General features: G+C 35.2%; 1 protein-coding gene across 7 annotated transcripts in view; it reads right to left on the reverse strand.

Annotated features, from left to right (window-relative positions):
- Positions 1-3,629: 3,629 nt before the first annotated feature.
- CHL1 (cell adhesion molecule L1 like) overlaps positions 3,630-20,139 on the reverse strand; it is a 213,561-nt gene continuing 197,051 nt past the window's right edge. For 6 of the 7 annotated variants that reach the window (XM_030801701.1, XM_030801697.1, XM_030801699.1 and 3 more), the window contains 5 exons: positions 18,322-18,501; positions 14,816-14,977; positions 14,052-14,183; positions 11,464-11,536; positions 3,630-7,553 (listed from right to left, as the gene is read on the reverse strand). In XM_030801701.1, the coding sequence (XP_030657561.1) occupies positions 7,337-7,553; positions 11,464-11,536; positions 14,052-14,183; positions 14,816-14,977; positions 18,322-18,501 (764 nt within the window). In that variant the 3' untranslated portion in view covers positions 3,630-7,336. The remainder of the gene's footprint in view (positions 7,554-11,463; positions 11,537-14,051; positions 14,184-14,815; positions 14,978-18,321; positions 18,502-20,139) is intronic. The other variant, XM_030801703.1, reaches the window with a different exon arrangement.

Below are 20,139 nucleotides of genomic sequence, written 5' to 3' on the forward strand. Positions count from 1 at the left end.
ATTTTTTGATGGATTGAGCACAGGGGTTGAAAGAGAAAGCTCAAGTATGAAGGACAACGTCTAGGTTTTTGTCTTGAGTGGTTGGATGGATTACTGCCATCATTCACTGAACAGCACAGTGGGGGAAAAACAGGTTTGGAAGGGGGAAATTACGCTTTTACTTTTGAAACATTGAGTTTGAAATTGGCTACATCAGAGAGATGCCCAGTAAAATGTCACATATAAAAGCCTCGGATCTGAGGAGAGAACTGGGCTAAAAATGACTTGAAGTCATCCGTCTGCCCATGGCAATCAAAGTCTTCAATGGACCAGATACCTTAGGAAAGCATTAGAGTGGGAAAGCGAACTAAGGTTGGGTCTGCAAAGAACTCCAGGGTCCAGCAAGTTTTGATGCCATATTCTCCCAAGGATTTTCAATGCAGCAAATGTATCCATTTAATTATGTTTGCCAACATTCCCAAAATAATTTGGTCACACATAATGTTTTCCACAGAATCAGCGATTCAAGAGAACTATTTGGGGAACAATTTATATAGATGATCACTTTGGAAAATATTTAATGTTTCATTTTGTTATAAATAGACCAATCAATGAAACATTTTTTTCCACCTGTTAAAAGAATTTATGCATTTCAGTTGCTGTGCAATACATTATTTCTTTCAGGTAACGTGGGAATTTCCATATTTTATCCTTTCTTTACTTATGTATATATATGTTATTGCATCACATTGTAAATGATGTGAGGATAAGAAAACCCTCATTGTATTAACACATGCTAAAATACTAAAATAAGGCCCTTGAGAGGTTATCATACATATGTTTATCTGACTTAACATCTGATTTATCTTGGCAATAAGGGTTCTCCATAAGTGGGACGCCATGAGTCCAGAGATACATGGCTTAGAAATTCTGTGTTGTATTTTACAGGGAAACAAATGAGAATAGCAAAAGAAGAGAGATGTCCTACCATAGATTCTGGTGTTTGATGAGGAAATACAAATATCAACTTAAAAATGTTTAGCGCAGTTGTTTTTGAAGCCATTTCTAATAAAAAGCTTTTGTTCTTTTTCAGTCTCCCAAAAGAGTGAGTGGAATATAATGAAATGTGTGACACTCATTTAAAAATAACTGGCTTATTTGAATTAACTACTTTTTAGGTTGTACACATTCAACTGTTTATAAAATAAAGCATTGATTGTTTTCCTCTACCGTATGTCTTGATCACATATCTTAAAACCAAGGTGTTTGTAAGCATGATCAATAAGTCAGCATGAAGTTGAAACTCACCTTTCTTTAGTATTTCTAAGAAAAGGTGGAAGAGTGAGGGCATGAAAAAGTGTAATATTAATGGTGTAATGAATTAGGGTTTTGGAGTCAAACATCCCTGGGTTTAATTTCTAATTCTAGCCCATGCTGGTGACACTCATTAAGTTAGTTAACCTCCCGGTCCCCTAATTTAAAAACCAGAGAATATTGTTCGAGGATTAAATGTGGTATTCTGTGTAAAGTGCTTGGTACAGATAATTTTTTTTTAATCTTTTAGACGAGGTCTCACTATGTTGCACAGGCTGGACTTGAACTCCTGGCATTAAGTGATCCACTCACCTCATCCTCTCAAAGAGCTGCGATTTCAGTCCGGTCAATAAAACAGTTTTTAAAAACAACAATTTTCAATAGATTGTCCACTGGGCCAAAGTGGGTAACCCAATTCTAAAAGACCATATCAAAATTGTCTACTAGCCTCATTGAAAACATAGCATATTGGACATTTTCTTGAAAAGTGACATTTCTACATTTTTTTATTATTATACTTTAGGTTTTAGGGTACATGTGCACAATGTGCAGGTTTGTTACATATGTATCCATGTGCCGTGTTGGTTTGCTGCACCCATTAACTCGTCATTTAGCATTAGGTATATCTCCTAACGCTGTCCCTCCCCCCTCTCCCCACCCCACAACAGTCCCTGGAGTGTGATGTTCTCCTTCCTGTGTCCATGGGTTCTCACTGTTCACTTCCCACCTATGAGTGAGAACATGCGGTGTTTGGTTTTTTGTCCTTGCGATAGTTTACTGAGAATGATGTTTTCCAGTTTCATCCATGTCCCTACAAAGGACATGAACTCATCATTTTTTATGGCTGCATAGTATTCCATGGTGTATATGTTGCACATTTTCTTAATCCAGTCTATTGTTGTTGGACATTTGGGTTGGGTTATCACCGATCCCACAGAAATACAATCTACCGTCAGAGAATACTACAAACACCTCTATGCAAATAAACTAGAAAATCTAGAAGAAATGGATAAATTCCTCGACAAATACACCCTCCCAAGACTAAACCAGGAAGAAGTTGAATCTCTGAATAGACCAATAACAGGCTCTGAAATTGTGGCAATAATCAATAGCTTACCAACCAAAAAGAGTCCAGGACCTGATGGATTCACAGCCGAATTCTAACAGAGGTACAAGGAGGAACTGGTACCATTCCTTCTGAAACTATTCCAATCGACAGAAAAAGAGGGAATCCTCCCTAACACATTTTATGAAGCCAGCATCGTCCTGATACCAAAGCCTGGCAGAGACATAACCAAAAAAGAGAACTTCAGACCAATATCCTTGATGAACATTGATGCAAAAATCCTCAATAAAATACTGGCAAACCGAATCCAGCAGCACATCAAAAAGCTTATACACCATGATCAAATGGGCTTCATCCCTGGGATGCAAGGCTGGTTCAACATATGAAAATCAATAAATGTAATCCAGCATATAAACGGAACCAAAGACAAAAACCACATGATTATCTCAATAGATGCAGAAAAGGCCTTTGACAAAATTCAACAACCCTTCATGCTAAAAACTCTCAATAAATTAGGTATTGATGAGACGTATCTCGAAATAATAAGAGCTATCTTTGACAAACGCACAGCCAATATCATACTGAACAGGCAAAAACTGGAAGCATTCCCTTTGAAAACTGGCACAAGACAGGGATGCCCTCTCTCACCACTCCTATTCGACATAGTGCTGGAAGTTCTGGCCAGGGCAATCAGGCAGGAGAAGGAAATAAAGGGTATTCAATTAGAAAAAGAGGAAGTCAAATTGTCCCTGTTTGCAGATGATATGATTGTATATCTAGAAAACCCCATTGTCTCAGCCCAAAATCTCCTTAAGCTGATTAGCAACTTCAGCAAAGTCTCAGGATACAAAATCAATGTACAAAAATCACAAGCATTCTTGTACACCAATAACAGACAAACAGAGAGCCAAATCATGAGTGAACTCCCATTCACAATTGCTTCAAAGAGAATAAAATACCTAGGAATCCAACTTACAAGGGATGTCAAGGACATTTCTACATTTTTATTAAAAATGACCAGATAAATATACATTCATCTTAAATTTATATTTATCATAAATATAAATTATATTGTAATATTCTGTTTTATAGACGATGATATTGTATATTTATAAAGTAATTGAAATCAAAATATTTTATTTATATCTTATTTATACTTTATTAAATTATATTTCATTTATAGCTATTCCAGGATGAGAGGCAACTGAAGTAGTTAAGATTGATATGTAAATTCTGGTTCTTCTTAACTGGATAGAACAGAATGCAAACATTTTTGGATTACATGAAGTAGAACTTTTATTTGGAAAGTTGAATTTCATGTATAATGAAAATATTTTCAAACCATACATAGTCATAAGCATAATACGAACACCATCTACAATACAAACACGTTTTATAAAGTTCTACTATGAATATTAATCCAAGCCAAAAGAAAAAGGTAATCAGGTGAACCTGTTCTACATACCTTTCATCTCTTTTGATGACGTAATCGAACAATTTAAGGTACAAAACAAAGAAAGCTTTGGCTCAACCCTACTTATTTCACTATAGGAACACTAGGATATATACTACCACAGATAACAAACCCAATCCCATTATAATCAATTTAACATTGTTACATGAATCATATCTTAATGGTTTGTAAACATATTTAGGGTTTCAATTGGCAATTATGTTTTAAATGCTTAGAAAAGCACACCAACATTTCTCATTATTGTCCCCTCTTTATCTTATCTCTTCCATGAGTATAAAATAGGAAAAAAATATTATTTGAGACTTCCAGCATAATTCCATTGCGCTCTACATTTTTATAAACATGGGTGCATCTAAAATATCGATGCCTTTATACCGATAGAATAAAACCACCAAATTCACATTTTTCTTATAAATACGCACGCAAAATTAGCGGAGAACACTTTCATATAGCAAAGACCCTGCTTAATTTTCTTCTGATTAATAATTTTCAATGGCATGTACAAATCAAACTGCTCACTAAACAGCAGATTTATTTTATGTAGATTTGTTTTTCTATAAAAATATATTTATGTGTTCACAGGAAAAAAGTTGAGTTGGTATGTGGGGGTGACTTTTAGATACATAATTAGTTAAAGGTTTGCTTATGAAGTTAGAAGGCATCTTAGCTTTTATGATTTTCAAATTTTTCTTCATAAAAAAGAACACCCTGTGACAAAGATAAGGTAACTGAGATTATTATTAGCACTTTAGAGTTGAGAGAGTTTGAAATAAAAAGGTTAAGCAACCTGCCTAATGTTTATGTACAAAATCAGTGCTGGAACCAGGAAGAGAATTTGGATTTTCCCAACCCTTGGACAGTTCTCTATGAACTCATGCCCACCAACCATTCTTGAGACTATATACAATCAATTACATTAAAATAATATTGACAGTAGACTAGAGAAAGTTAGTGTAAAGCCAGTAACGAACAAAGTTCTAAATATTGGCTGTTGCCTTATCACTAGTGGGCATTTCGCAAACAAGCATCACCAATGTATAATTACCATTGCACATCGTGGACTCCGTTACTCATCTTCTGAGGGAAAGTCATGAAATCCATTTTAACCTACTTGGATTTATTTTATTTGAAAGTTATTCTGATTCATACAATATATGAATCATATAATTTCACAATTAAAATCAGGGTCAATCATAGATCTGTTCCTTTTGTGCTGAAGAGTCCCAGTAGTAGCCAAACAGTATTGAGGAAAGGTAACAATGATAGCAAAACATAGTCATCATTCAACCTCATTATTCATATCCATAAGTTTTAGTCACTCAGAAGATCTGAGTAGGAACAATCTTGATTTTCAGGCAGCTAAAAGGGAACACGAAGCGTAGGAAGAGCTAATATTTCAGTATTTGCTTTAGTTTCTGACTTAAAGGTATTAAATTCCCAAATATTTTTGACATTATTTCTAACCTGCATCACTCTCTTTAAAAACCAGGTTTGGGCTGATGACAAAGAAGAGGAGACAGAATAGTACCAGAACTAAACGTGAACGTCACAACCTTGCCCTCCTCGGTAGCTGTGCACCACAATTTTCCCCCAGATAAATCAAAACATGATGACTCTTCCTCCAGAACATTGGAACCTTAGAAATCAGATGAGGATGGAACTCGAGTTGCACGGATGGATGTCTACATCGTCACATTAACACAGGGTAGAGACCACACTGCCTTCTCCCATTGAAATGCTTACTCCCAGGACTGTGATCAAATCCTAAGCCCATAAACTACAGTTTTAAATAAGTCATGCTTTTCCTGTCTATACATTTTGAAGGACATGTGAGGTTCAAAAAGACAAGTAGATATTCCATGTGCATTCCTGTGCTATTATAAATATCCCAAATTTTGGTCTCCATGAAATATAAGGGGTTACCATAAATCGAAGTTGAGGATATAACAGTATACCAATAATCACAGTTCAAAAACTAAAGTAAAATAAGTCAATTTCACTAAAACAGTAGTTAAGCATTTCATGGTAAGGTTAAAAAAAATCTTTCCATAAAATGTCGAGCGCTGAACTTGACTGACATGTATGCATCATCCTCCACGTTGTTTTTAAAACAGGTTCATGTACAATTTTAAAAGGACTGGAGCACAACTGCCAGAAAATAAATTCCCTGAATTTGTACTGACTTTGACAGAAGGAGAATATAGGGAAAAAAATTCTCACCACAAAGATGTTTAAAATACCATATACACAAACGTACATGTAGGAATTTCTCTGTAAACAGTTTTTCTTTTGAGGGGCAGGGGTAGATGTACATTCAACAATAAAAACCTATTTTGAAAAATATGAAAACATTTCCCTCAATATTTATATGATGTTTTATTTTGAAACTGTTGAAAGAAAGCAATATAAGAACAAAATCCAAATGCTTTATACAACGTCTTCAGCTTTGGAACCTCATGTTATTAGTTGTAGCTCTGGAATGATGAAAAACAGTATCTTACTAATATATTCTAGCTGTACAAACATGCCTGTTAACGTTCATTTTCTCACTTCAAAATAAAACACATCTATATTTTAAATTGTGTAAATATTAACATAATATGTACAATGTATTCATGAAATATATGCAAGCATACCATTATATAAACATAGGAAAAAGGTAAAAGCATCAATTTAGAAATGAAGATACTAAGTAAATGTAGCTATTAGAATCCTGAACAATGGGCACTTTCTGCCTGTTCTTGTATAAAACAACCTTCTGACCACCGCTTCCATGCAGTTGAATTTAGTCCAAGAAAAAAAAACAAAAAAACACAGACACAAAAAGTGATGCTCGTGGATGTCATAACTGACAGAAGTAAAAAAATTCATGTTGAAACTGAAAAACATATACTTCTGTTTAAATATGACCATCTCTGGACAAATAGGAGCTCAATAAATACTAGTTGATTGTTCACCTAAGACTTTTGCTACTAAAATTTAAATAATAAATTTGGACTGTAGATTTTCAATGAAGTGTTTTAATAAGACATTCATATTCCTTTTTACATCTTAAATAACCAGTTTGCTTATGGTCTTTTAACCTGTAGTGAAGCAAAGTCACCAAGCCAGTTCTCAGAGACTGTATGCCAATGTGCATACCGAGAAAAACCCACAAAGTAGCAACATCTATGCAAGCACACTGAATAGTAAAATCAGGCAAATATGGAATATACTGAATGGGGACTTTGGATTTAGTTGAGGTGTATCTAAATGCAGGATTTGTTTTGTGTTTTGCATTTTGAGCACCTGAAAACAATAAAAGCAAAACATAGGCCTGAAGTGCTTGGCATTTTATATTTTGAAGGCAGTGCTACTTTTTTCAACATAACTGCAGGATGTTGACTTCTGGATGAAATCTTCAGCCAGTATGTTTCTATTCCTATATGAAAGTTCTTGCTCCCTTGAACAGATAAATATGGAAGGTTGGGGTGAACCAGTAGTGTTGCTTACATATGTTGTGTTTATGCCCGAAGGGGAAAAGTTGCTGTAGAACTTCCATTGCTTTCAACTGATCCCTTCTCCTTAGATCCAGCGTAGGCACCAATAAATGATCCATCTTCATTGAATAGACCATGGTCTCCCTCTCCATATTCGACTAAGCTGTCAGCACTTTCAGTAGGCTGCATATCCCTATTAAGGGACCGAAGGCTTCCTTTGAGAGGTTTTTCATCACTGTCACTAGAAAACAAACAAAAAAAATAGTTCAACAAAATCTAATATTCATATTCATGTAAAGCAACATATTCATAAGCGATAAAAGATTTTATAATTTTCAGGACATCCATATTAGCATTGAAGACATATCCTAAAGCCCACATGGTACTACCACAAATGTTTACCAAGTTTACAAAGTCTGTAAACACATGTTTACTAAGTCATAAGCTATTTTCACCAAACGATTTTTCATTATTCACAACACTTCTGCTTTTCTTTAAAATTGAGCAGCTTAGCTTCTGTAGGACATGTGGGATTTAACCTGTTGATGTCCATAGTGGCTGCTATGGTCTGAACATCTGTGTCCTCCCAAGCTTCCTATGTTAAAACCTGATAACCAATGTGAGGGTGTTAAAGGTGGAGTCTTTGGGAAGTGATTAGGCCATAAGGGTGGAGCCCTAGTGAATGGTATTAGTGCCCTTAGAGAAGAGGCCCCAGAGAGCTGCCCTACCCCCTTCACGAAGTGAGGACACAAAGAGAAGGTGCCGTCTGTCACCCAGAAAGTGAGCCTTCGCCAGACACTGAAAATGCTGGCACTTTGCTCTTAGGCTTCCCAGAATCCCGAACTGTGAGAAATAAGTTTCTGTTCTTTTATAAGCCATCCAGTTAGTGGTATTTTGTTACAGTAGCCCTGATGGACTCAGACAGAGAACAAATTCAATTTCCCTTGCTGTCATGAACTTTTAGAGCTCTTGGCCTCCAAGTCTTGATCTTCTTCTGTCTTTACTTCTGATCCTTTTGATTCTCTTATATCCTTCTAAAAATTCTCTTTTAAAAATCAATCATATTCTGTTTTTGAAACCAAATAACCTTCTTTAATATAGTTAATAATTCAAGTTTGTTACATTTTAAGACAGAAAAAAATGGCTGGAAATGACGAGTTAATGGGTGCAGGAAATCAACATGGCACATTGATACATATGTAACAAACCTGCACATTGTGCACATGTACCCTAAAACCTAAAGTATAATAAAAAAAAAATGGCTGGCATTTTAAGAACATAAATAAGTATACTATATTTCTGGTACATGTTTTATTCATGAACAGAAGCAAATCCATTAGTAAAATGCTTATCAAATGGTATGATCTTCTAAATTTTGGATCAAGATTTTTTTAAGTACCAATTAGTATTACAGTATGAAGCTATACACTATATAAAATGATTTTATCAAATTTGATCCATGAAGGATTTGGAAAAAATATATAATTTAGATGTATATATCACTTTATAATTTGTGGTATTTGTCAGCACTGTTCATTAAGTATGTCAGGTTTCTGGGAATAAAGCAGGATGGCACTTCTTTGCCTAGTCTGTGTTATATGCCACCAAGGAATTTTCTTTGGTTTAAAAAAAAAAAGTGAGCAAAGGTGACATGTGTCTCTTCCAAGTGGAAGATTTAAAGCCAGTGCTCAGTTTGTTACATTCTGTTTTCCCTGCTGTGGTGCCCCTGGATGCTCATCCGCCAGCCAGTGCTCCTAAGTGACTAAGATGAAGAGGGCAATCTCTGTGGGACACATAGCTTGAGAAAGAAAATGCTTTTGGAGTTGTTTTGACAGCAGCATAACACAGGCTCCCCTGACTGATACGATAATTGGCTCTTGAATTAGGATATTGCAGTTACAAAAACAAATCAAGAAAAACGATGAGACATCGGCTGAGGAATCAGGAACAAAGAGTAAAGAAAAATAACAAAAGAGATGATTATCAGAAGCTAGAAGGATGAGGACTTACGCAAGGGCACAGCATCTTATAAAAGTGTCTCCTGGGATAACGTGGAAAGTAGACAATTATCCTGATAAATATGTAGTTTGGGGGAAAGAGGTTGTAAAACACATCAACTACTATAAAGGGATGTCATAGGAAATAATGCATAGGAGGACGTTAGCTATCTTTATAAAGGAGCAGCAGGGTGTGGGGAAATGGGTTTTTAGACAAGGCACTGCAAGGCATGCATTATTTTTGTTTTCTTGCCTGTAAAATTGAGCTAATATTGTCTTTCAAACTTTTTTTTGCTTGATTGTTTTTGTTTTTTTGGTTGAGACAGAGTCTCGCTATGTTGCCCAGGCTGGAGGGCACAATCTTGGCTTACTGCAACCTCTGCCTCCTGAGATCAAGCAGTTCTCCTGCCTCAGCTTTTGAAAAGTTGTTGCAGGTCCTCAATGATCATTGCCTCAGGGAATTTGTATCTTGTATAATCCTCTTCCTTTGAGTTGTGGGCTAAACTTATTGACTTGTTCCTATAGAATACAACAAAAGTGATGGGATATCACTTCCAATATTAGATTACAAAAGGACTGTGGCTTCCAACTGGGGTGCTCTCTCTTGCTCCCTGGCTCACACATTCTGAAGGAAGCCAGCTGCCATGTTGTGAATGGCCCCATGGAGATATCCACGTGGTGTGGAGTTAGGAATGACCTCTGGCCTGTGAAGAGCAGAAGCCCTTAGTTCAACAGCCTGTATGGAACTATATCCTGCCAACAGCCACATGAGTGGCCTAGGAATGACTTGTGCTTTGGCTGAACCTTTAGCTGAAACCATAGCCCTGGTCAAAACCTTGCTGCAACCTCATGAGAGGTCCTGAGCCAGAAGTACCCATCTAAGCCATGTCTGGATTCCTGAATTATGAGGACATTGAAATAATAAATGTTTATTGTTTTAAGCTGTTAAGTATTGGTGGTTATTGTTATGAGGCAACTGCTAACTAATACAACAGTAATGAACACAATTTGTAAAGTTCCAAAATTCTTTCCTACTTTTTCTTTTTCTCTCTTTCTTTCTTTCTCTTTATTGTTCTTTATTCTGGACAGAATTTAAAGTCATTTATTAAGAAATATAAAAAGGGTATTGACTAAGTAGAATACAGAAAAATAAGTATACCACAAAGTGGAGGTACAGGTAAGCTCAAATGTCTACTAATTAGCTAATGAAAATACTCCATATCCCTTGCTATAGTGATGAATCCAGAGATGAGAGAATCAGAATCAATCAGATTTCTTCTTTGATATAAACTCTGGTTTCCCATGTGCTAAAATTGATATAAACCTGGAACTTACAATATGTCTGTTGGCTGAAATATACAGGAGACCTGAAAAAAATGATGACATTACAACCAAAAAGAGCTAAGAAGTTGACAGAGTAGTAGAAAGTGGAAGATGGAGAAAGATAACAGGAGAATGAGACAGTTGAACACGTCCCTGAAAGATTCCTACCTAGCTCAGAGTAGATTTCTTGCCATTCCTCCCTTGCCTGACACGCCCTCATTCATTTGGTCATCCTCTGTCCAGTGGTTAACAGTAACACAATCCTTTTTATCCTTTAAGGCTTAGCTTATCTCATATGGATGATTCTTTTTCCAAAATCCTACCTGGGCAGAAATAGTTGCTCTCTTTTGTGCTCTTTTATTCTATCTAATTCATTACAGTCATTTGCATATATAGGATATTTTTCTCTGCTGTTTAGGTTCATCTAGAGGACAGGGTTTGTAACTTACTTACCTTTGCAGGTGCAACACTGTAGGTATACAGATATGTGTGTGTGGATGAAAATTGGATCGAACCTGAGTTCATAATGGCCATGCTAAAGATGTTTTAGCTACCCCAAATAGATATTCTTTGTGTTAGGCACAGAGCTTCAAGAAAAGTGTCCTAACCAACATTCCTGCCTAGAAGGTAATTATTTATACACCCTCATCACACACACAGAAATCTGGTTACTAGCACTTAAGTAGGCCCTATTTGTACAAAGTATTCTTTACAGGGTCATTACATTATAGCTATGTAAGCTTTTTATTAAGAATAAACACCTTTTTGTTCATTTAAGCTTTCAACATGATGAATATGTGTTTTGATTTTAAAACAGAACCTTATGTTTACCTGTATTCACCAAAGGTTTCATCTTTTACTGACTGAATTTCTGGGTCTGGATGCAAATCTTCCTTTTCTTTAACTAAAAAAGAGAAAAAAGGTGGGGAAAGTAATACAGTGACCATTTAAAAGACATTTTACCAGTGCTGCGGAATAGTGAATAGTCAATAAGAACAGCATTGCTCAAATGTTTTGATACCAGTGAGGCAATATTTTTTTCTGGCTATAACTACAGCCCATCCCTTACTTCTTTGTTTAAACAAAAGAGAGAGGGGATTTTGGGGGGTTCTACTTATTTGTCGTCACACCTGCAGCGTGTTGCATATTTTCACATGACTACTCAATATTATGTGAACAAGAAGTCTTATTGGAAGAGCCCAACTTAGTTTGATTTCTCAGTGAAAACCAAATTACTAAATATTTATTTTACTATCTGAACTTTTTGAAGATGTCATAGGCACCTACTAGATCTGCATCATTAAACTAAATTGAATTTAAAAAGTCAATCAAGGCTGGATGTGGTGGCTCATGCCTGTAATCCCGGCACTTTGGGAGGCCAAGGCGGGCAGAACACTTTATATCAGGAGTTTGAAACCAGCCTGGGCAACAAAGCAAGACCCTGTCTCTATTAAAAACATAGAAATTAGCCAGGCATGGTAGCATGCACCTGTAGTCCCAGCTACACGAGGAGCTGAGGTGGGTGGATCACTTGAGCCTGGGAGGCAGAGGTTGCAGAGAGCCGAGATAGCGCCACTGCACTCCAGCCTGGGCAAGAGAACAACACCCAGTCTCAAAAAAAAAAAAAAAAAAAAAAAAAGTGCAATCATTTGGTTGTTATGCATCACTCTTACTCAAAATTGTTGCAAGAATCTGAATATTCAGGTCTCCACTGACATTTTATTTTATTTTATTTTTTTTGAGACAAAGTGTCACTCCGTTGCCCAGGCTGGAGTGCAGTGGCGTGATCTCGGCTGACTGCAACCTCTGCCTCCCGGGTTCAAGGGATTCTCCTGCCTCAGCCTCCTGAGTAGTTAGGATTACAAGTAGCCACCACCACGCCTGGCTAATTTTTGTTATTAGTGGAATATAAGACCAAAAACTTCTTGTTCCCTTTACTTAAAAAAAAAAAAAGCCCTCAAATACAAATTGTTCTTCATGGAACATTTTACGACTACATGCAGAGACCTAGTAGATTCTCTTAGTTGCTCTACAGTATGAAATGCTGATTTTTTTTTCTTTTTAGGGCATGATTTGAAGAAACATCTTAGAATCTGAATAGCACCACAATTCACAAATGATTATTTGTTGGGGATAAGGAGAATGCTATAACTCTTTAACGTTTCCCATTAATTACTCAGAATATTTATTGGTCATTGTGAACTTAATTCATAATCATTCAGTCTTCAGAGAAAAAAGTGAAATGCATAACTCCATAAATTATGCATGTCATTTTACAAAAAGCTAGAAATTATGCTTTCAATGTTTCTATGTAGATGATGGGTTCCCAATAAATATTTGCTATATAAATCGTAAGCCAATAATGAACTTATATATCTGAACATCATGAAACAAATAGCAGTGTAATCTAAATCTTTGTCCCCATAAAAAGCATCATGAATACTAAGCAATACTAGTAATAATCATCAACTTGATACAATATGTATATCTGAAAAAGACAAAACAAATTCGGAAGTTGAATGAAATTAAAGGCAAACATCATATTACCAACTATGATGGTTTTCATGTATATCTTATGTGTCATTAATTCAAGAGGCAGTGTGTCTACTACATGCCATGGTAATAAGAAATGCATTCCTAGTAATGATTAACACCAACAAAGTTGATCAGTGGAGCCAGTAATATTAGAATGCACTAGTGCGAAAAATATGAGTCATGTATGTCATGTATAGAGAGAGGCGTGCTATACATGGGTCACTTCTTAAAACACTAAAGCATATATGTGACTTAGTAATATGTCTCTCAATGACGCTGATATTTTACAGATAGACAGTAGAAGCTTGGAAGTGTTATCAACCTTGTTAGAGCCTATTTTTTATTTTTTATTTTTTTGAGATGGAGTTTTTGCTCTTGTCGCCCAAGCTGAGGTACAGTGGCGTGATCTAAGCTCACTGAAAACTCCACCTCCCGAGTTCAAGTGATTCTCCTGCCTCAGCCTCCCGAGTAGCTGGGATTACAGGCAGCTGCCATCATGCCCGGCTAATTTTTGCATTTTTAGGAGAGACGGGGTTTCATCATGTTGGCCAGGATGGTCTCTATCTCCTGACCTCATGATCCGCCCACCTTGGACTCCCAAAGTGCTGGGATTACAGGCGTGAGCCACCACGCCTGGCAGTTAGAGCCCAATTTAAGTGCTAGAAACTAGAACCAAGTAACTATCTGGAAATAATACTCTAGACCATCCATATTTTCTTTGGTTAATTTAGCAATATGTTTTTCCTCTCAGTGCACTGTACATCTAATTTGCTAATATAAATTTGACTTGAATGTGTATTTAAAAAAAAAAAGATGTCTCTGAAGAACGCTTCACAGAAAATGCTTTTTAATAAGTTGGAAATCACATTAAGAAACAATCTTACCTGAGTACTTTCCACCTCTATTTCTCTTCACAAAGCAAACAGTTAACAATACCAGTGTGAGAAGAGCAATCGCACACATCAGTCCAATAAACCAGCCTTGAGTGGAGATGTCATCATATAAACCAGCATATTCTGTGGTAGAAACAGAAGTCACAACACTGTAAACTAGAAACAGTCTTTTGTATTCTGTAACATTGGGGAAAATTAGACATCATTTTTACACATACCAAATAGTATCAATTTTTTTAATGACCCCAGAAGGAATGCAATTTGAAGGACATGTTAATGGGAGAATACTGGTAAATCTTCCCTTCTTTATTTAAAAAGGGACTTCTTCGAGTGGTATTTGATTCTGAGGATGAAAAACCAAAGAAAGATAGTGAAGGCAGATGAAGTTAAACTCAGAAGCAGCAAGGAGCAAACAAAAGCGCAAGCTGCCTTGGTTAGAAGCAGATGACCATGGAGCCTGGTGGTTTGGTTTTGTTTTGCTTTTTCTTTTTAGTTTGTGTTATTAAGATATGTTAATTAGCAGGAGATATTTTTAGGCAACAACTCTAGTAAAAACAAAATAAAGGATAAGTTGGACTACTGTGAAACATTTTTCATTTTGATAATTTAAAAATAACTCAAAACAAATTGAAATTATGATTTTCATAACTAATAGACTCAATGTTTTTATGTTTAATATAGGACATAGGCAACACTAAATATTCTACAGGACATAGATTGACTAAGACTTCCCCAAATATAATCTCATTTCTCACCTCTCCCTCTTGTCTCAATTACATCTTGAAAAATGCTATCGTTATCACCCCAATTCTTAGTCATTAGGCGAACTATATGTTCAGCTCCCGGCTCAAATACCTCTATTGGGTGAGTCTTTTGAGTAAGATTTACTCCTTCTGATATCTTCCCGATACCTTTACCTAAGAAATGTACACAGTTAAATCAAGTGAATTGTAATCATGGAAAACATGACATAAAAAAATATTGTTATTAGAGGTGAATAAGAAAGTCACTTATACCATATTTTCTCAGATAGTTTTTGAATTACCAGGAGATCAAGAAAATCAACATTTCAACTTTCTTTTTTAATATAATAAAATTGAGTAAATGAAATGAACTCAATGCATGGCCATTTAAGATGAAATGGTACTGTAAATCTGCCTGGTCACATGAATGGTTCAAAACCACAGACTTAAAAAAATTATAAAATATAATTTTGTGCAATTTGGATTTTCACAAACCTAATGGGAAACTGAATATGGCCTTTTGACTTATAATTGACAGCACATAACCTTATAATCGTAACTAACTATATATTGCTTTTTTTTGCCTTGGTCTTCTCCGTAAGTACTGATGAAATAGCATTAAAATATGGTCATATATTAAAAATTTGAAATTTATAGAAGAACAAACCACGTGAAGTGCAGGCTTGCAGATACGTACCAATGGAATGGTTTTACTGACATTTTGAAAGTGGTGTGAGAAGTTAATACTTTTCAAAAAATATTAATATGTCAATATGTTAATAGTAGAATCTCATAGTAGAAGATAAAATGAATCAAGTTGAACAAAAATATGTTAACTTCTTGTCTTACCACAAAATATCTTAAATATTTTTGCATGTGATCCATAGTTTTGCTGGGAATCAATATAATAAATATAACCCAGAAAATGTTAGCAATGATATAAAATATGTTTCTTACTGAGACTACAAGGGGTTATAAACTCTATTTTAAGTGGGTATATGTTACAGATCAATATTTCATTATGCATTTTCACTATAAAATAAAAGTTAATTGTATAGTTACTAAATAACAAAAAGGTTTTATTAAAAATGACATTATGAGACAAATAAGGCCAATTATATAAGCAAAGCCTTCAAGATTAAGCATCATTGAAACAGAGTGCAATTAATTTTGACCTTGAAAAACAGAGATATTAGTATAACATTAAGCAGTGCAAGCTTTTGAAAAATAGAGTAAAGCAAGTGATTTATTCAAACCACTAATGACACAAAAATAATATTTCTGATTAACTCCATCTTTTCCCCTCTTAGCTTATGGAATATGATTTTCTTGGAAATCAGAGTGAAAACAATCAGAGAAAAATGCTTGTCAATCAAAGACCATTTTTTGAACAAATGCCAAATGACCTTGAAATGAGCTACATAGGCAAAGCAAGAAGAAAGATGCATAGTAGTAGGTTCCAATTTGCACAAGTGATCATTTTTAGAGTGCTGAGTGATAACAAGACGTATCTCTCCTCAGTGGAAATATACATTTTTTTCAAAGATTATGTTGAACTCTAGTAGAAAAAGAGATTGTAATTTTTTTCTCTGTACATATAGCAAGACACGCCTATAGAATAGAAATCAGTGTCAACTCGGGAAGGGGGCAGTTAGCTGGAATACTGAAAATGTGGATTCCTGAAAAAGAGCACAAACATACTAGTAAGAAACATTTTTAAATTCCTGACACATTTGACAGTGAAGAAATGTTCTTTAAGACATGCAGCACATTAGTTACATTTTTAGTTTGAAGAGAAGTTGCCACATCACTTGTAAAATCACATGAACAGCATTTTCATCCTCCAAAAACAATTTCTCAAGCATGAATGCAACCAAGCCCAAATTTTGCAACATATATATTAGAATGTGTAACACTTGTAAGGCAATTCTGTGAATATTTTTTCTCATATGCTTCCAATTAGTAAGAATGGGATCAGCATTTCACATGCACATTATGGTCTTGGTTATATCAAAATAGCAACCAACTCCATGCCTTAAATTCTGTTTTTAAAAATATGGAAGTTGCATGTTTGGACTACTACCATTCTGACTTCTCTTTGTATTGGACACTTGATGTCAGTTCCAATGCTTCAGAAATAAGAACCTTTTAGTTACTGGGAAGTTTCCAATCCCCATCTTTAAGTCTAACTTTTATGAGTAGGTAAAGTCAGTGAAATTAGTTCTTCATTTCACTTGGTGTTCAATTCATCCCTGGGAATACTTTGTGAGTTTTAGGGAAGTAATTATTTGAATTATACACTTTTCCCACATAAAGGGGTTTTAAATGTTCAAGGAACCTGAGAAAAACATAAGCTTGTTATTAGTTAGATATAGTAGGCACAATAAGATGTAAAAACAAACCAATATTAAAGGTCAGAGCATAACCATTCACACACAAACACGGTGATTCACAGTCACTCACAAGCTTGAACATATTTTAATATACATCTTCAATAAATAATAGGCAATTGAACTTTCTTTACTATTTTTCCCCTTCATGATGTTTCTTTCATTGATTCTACCATTTTTCAAATCTACAATTTGGAAAAGCATCCAGAACACAGTCTGACACGTATTAGATTGGTGCAAATGTAACTGTGCCCTTTGCCATTACTACTTTTAATGGAAGGGCCACAATTACTTTTGCACCAAACTTAATACATGATAAATAAACAACTCTATTTCCCTTTCTGCCATCTTCTACATCCTTCTTTTCTTTCTCCAATATCCTTCCATGCCTGAACAGCCTAAACTCTACATAAATCTCTCTTTGTTTTAACTTAGTGTGTACATCAGTTCCTCTGATCTGATTTCTCTGCAAAGGTCCTATTGCTATCACAGAAAGCTTAGCAAGAACCTTGCTAAAAGCATAATTGGAGATGCAATTTGGGAAGGGAAAAGTTAAAGACAAAAAAAATAGAAAAGTGTAATTGAATTAGGATAATTGTGTTACAAGTGAAACCACAGATTTATAAGCCATTTCCCAGCCAGTTGCTTGGCATCAGTCATCAGACAGTAAAATAAAATTGACATATGAATCAATGTATATAGAGTGAAGGCATGAAAGTGAGATGTATTAGATCTTTAATGTCTACCAATGCAAGAGGCAAATATTTTTCTGTATGGAAACATTTCTAAAAGAAAAATATAGCTTTACTAACCTTTTGAATAGCTTTGTGACCTTATGTCCTGCTACTTTAATTAAGTAAAATTACAGTTCCTGACCTTGTATACACTAAGCTATAATTTGATTGGTATTGCACAGAAATCCATAAATTGAGTCAATGTGAACTTTCCAAACAAGATTAGTAAGTTCTGCCTGTATGTCAGTGGAAAACAGAAGGTCACAGAGAGTGGGATCACAATCACTTCTAATTTACAACGACTAGCAGGGTGCTTTCCTTTCAGTGCAGCTGTTTCAAAAGATGCAGCCTCTTTTTACAGCCTCTGTTAAAAAGAGAAGCCTCATGTACTTACTCCCTTCTCCTAAGGTGGAGCTTTCCTCCGTGATCGGTTTTCCACAGCCCTGTGAAGTGCAAGCCCTCAAGTAGAATTTGTACTTGGTAGTTGCACTGAGGTTTGAGAGGTGCCAGCTGGGCTTTGATGGAGTTGTAATGTTAATATTATTTAATTCTCCAATCTCGTAGGTGTCATTTACTAAACAAATAAACAAGAACAACAGCTCAAATGTGTTTAACCATTCAAGTTGCATTCTTCATTATTTTCATTTCTCCTTATGCTTGTGGTAGGTAAAGATACATTAATGATTCATAACCATCAACTCATTTAATCCTATGAGGTACATACAACTACTATGACTATATCATATATGACAAAACTGAGGTCAAGCAAGAATAAGCACTTTGCTCCCATCTTGGGTCTCTAAATTTGCAAACTGGAATTTGAATCTAAACCATGGCCTTTTGACCCCAGAGAAACGTCTTTAATCCCTGTGCTATATTGTAGCCAACTGCTCCAGCTTCATAATATGTATTAATAATAATAAATTTTCCCCATTGTTATATTTTCATTGTATCTTTGACTTAAGTATTGTAATTTCCTTTTAGAAGAATAATTGAGATGATAATTTATTTGTGTCTCCTATGGTTTCTAGTTTAACATATGGCACCAAATAGCTACTCAGTATACACTGAATCAATAAATGAAGGAATATATTAAATATTTAAGAATATCTACTGTATACTAAGTACTATGTAAAGTACTCATTGTAAAAAGCTGAATCAGATAGCTTCTTTCAAAGAATTTGGAACCCAGCAAAGACATGAGATTTGTGTAAAAGTATGGAGTATTATAAGATTACTGTAACCATAGTCCAACAGACGAAATACATCCAAGAGAGTGCAGCTGTTAGTGGCAAGAAAGAATATAAAATAAATCCTCTTGACTCTCAGTCCAAGATACCATACAGGTTAAAAAAATGCATTTATTATTGACATAAAAATGCCTTCCTTGGTCCATAAAAATGCAATTCAAATCAATGAAAAGAAAAAACAAACAAACTAGGCATCCAAACATTGGAAAGAAGGAGGTGAAATCATCGCTCTTTTAGATTTTTTGAAAACATAATTGTGAATGACCACAAAGTCAATTGAAAAACTACTACAATCAATATAAGAATTCAGGAGAGTATACATAGAGCTCTCATACATATAAATTGCAACAATTTAAAATATCTAAAAGCAATAAGAAAAAGGTAAACTACCTAAAATGTCTTGATCACTTAATATTAATAGAAAGCAAAATAATTATATATTATTTTATTTTAAAATACACATATCAAGCAGTTCAATAATCATTACAATTGTTAGTATTTCAACTTCTATATTCTAAGAACTTGTTTTTAAATAAACTTAAATGTCACATACGGATCAACATGAACGTTGGAATTTAATTAGCTGAGTTTCTTATTGTTAGGATAAGGAGAAGGTATATCTTTACCAAACAAATTGATATTTAAAAGAATCTTCAAATATTTCTTCAGTTCTTACAATTTTTTTGAAAATCAGTTCATGGACTAATATAAGGTTAAGAGCGCAACATCTAGAATTGGACTGATCTTGCTTTGCATTCTTAACACTTTTTTTTTTTTTTTTTTTGAGACAGAGTCTCACTCTGTCGCCCAGGCTAGAGTGCAGTGGCACGATCTCGGCTCACTGCAAGCTCTGCCTCCCGGGCTCACGCCATTCTCCTGCCTCAGCCTCCCGAGTAGCTGGGACTACAGGCACCCGCCACCATGCCCGGCTAATTTTTTGTATTTTTAATAGAGACGGGGTT

This window comes from Nomascus leucogenys, chromosome 21, assembly GCF_006542625.1.
Source record: "Nomascus leucogenys isolate Asia chromosome 21, Asia_NLE_v1, whole genome shotgun sequence".
In the NCBI taxonomy this organism is placed as follows: Eukaryota; Metazoa; Chordata; class Mammalia; order Primates; family Hylobatidae; genus Nomascus; species Nomascus leucogenys.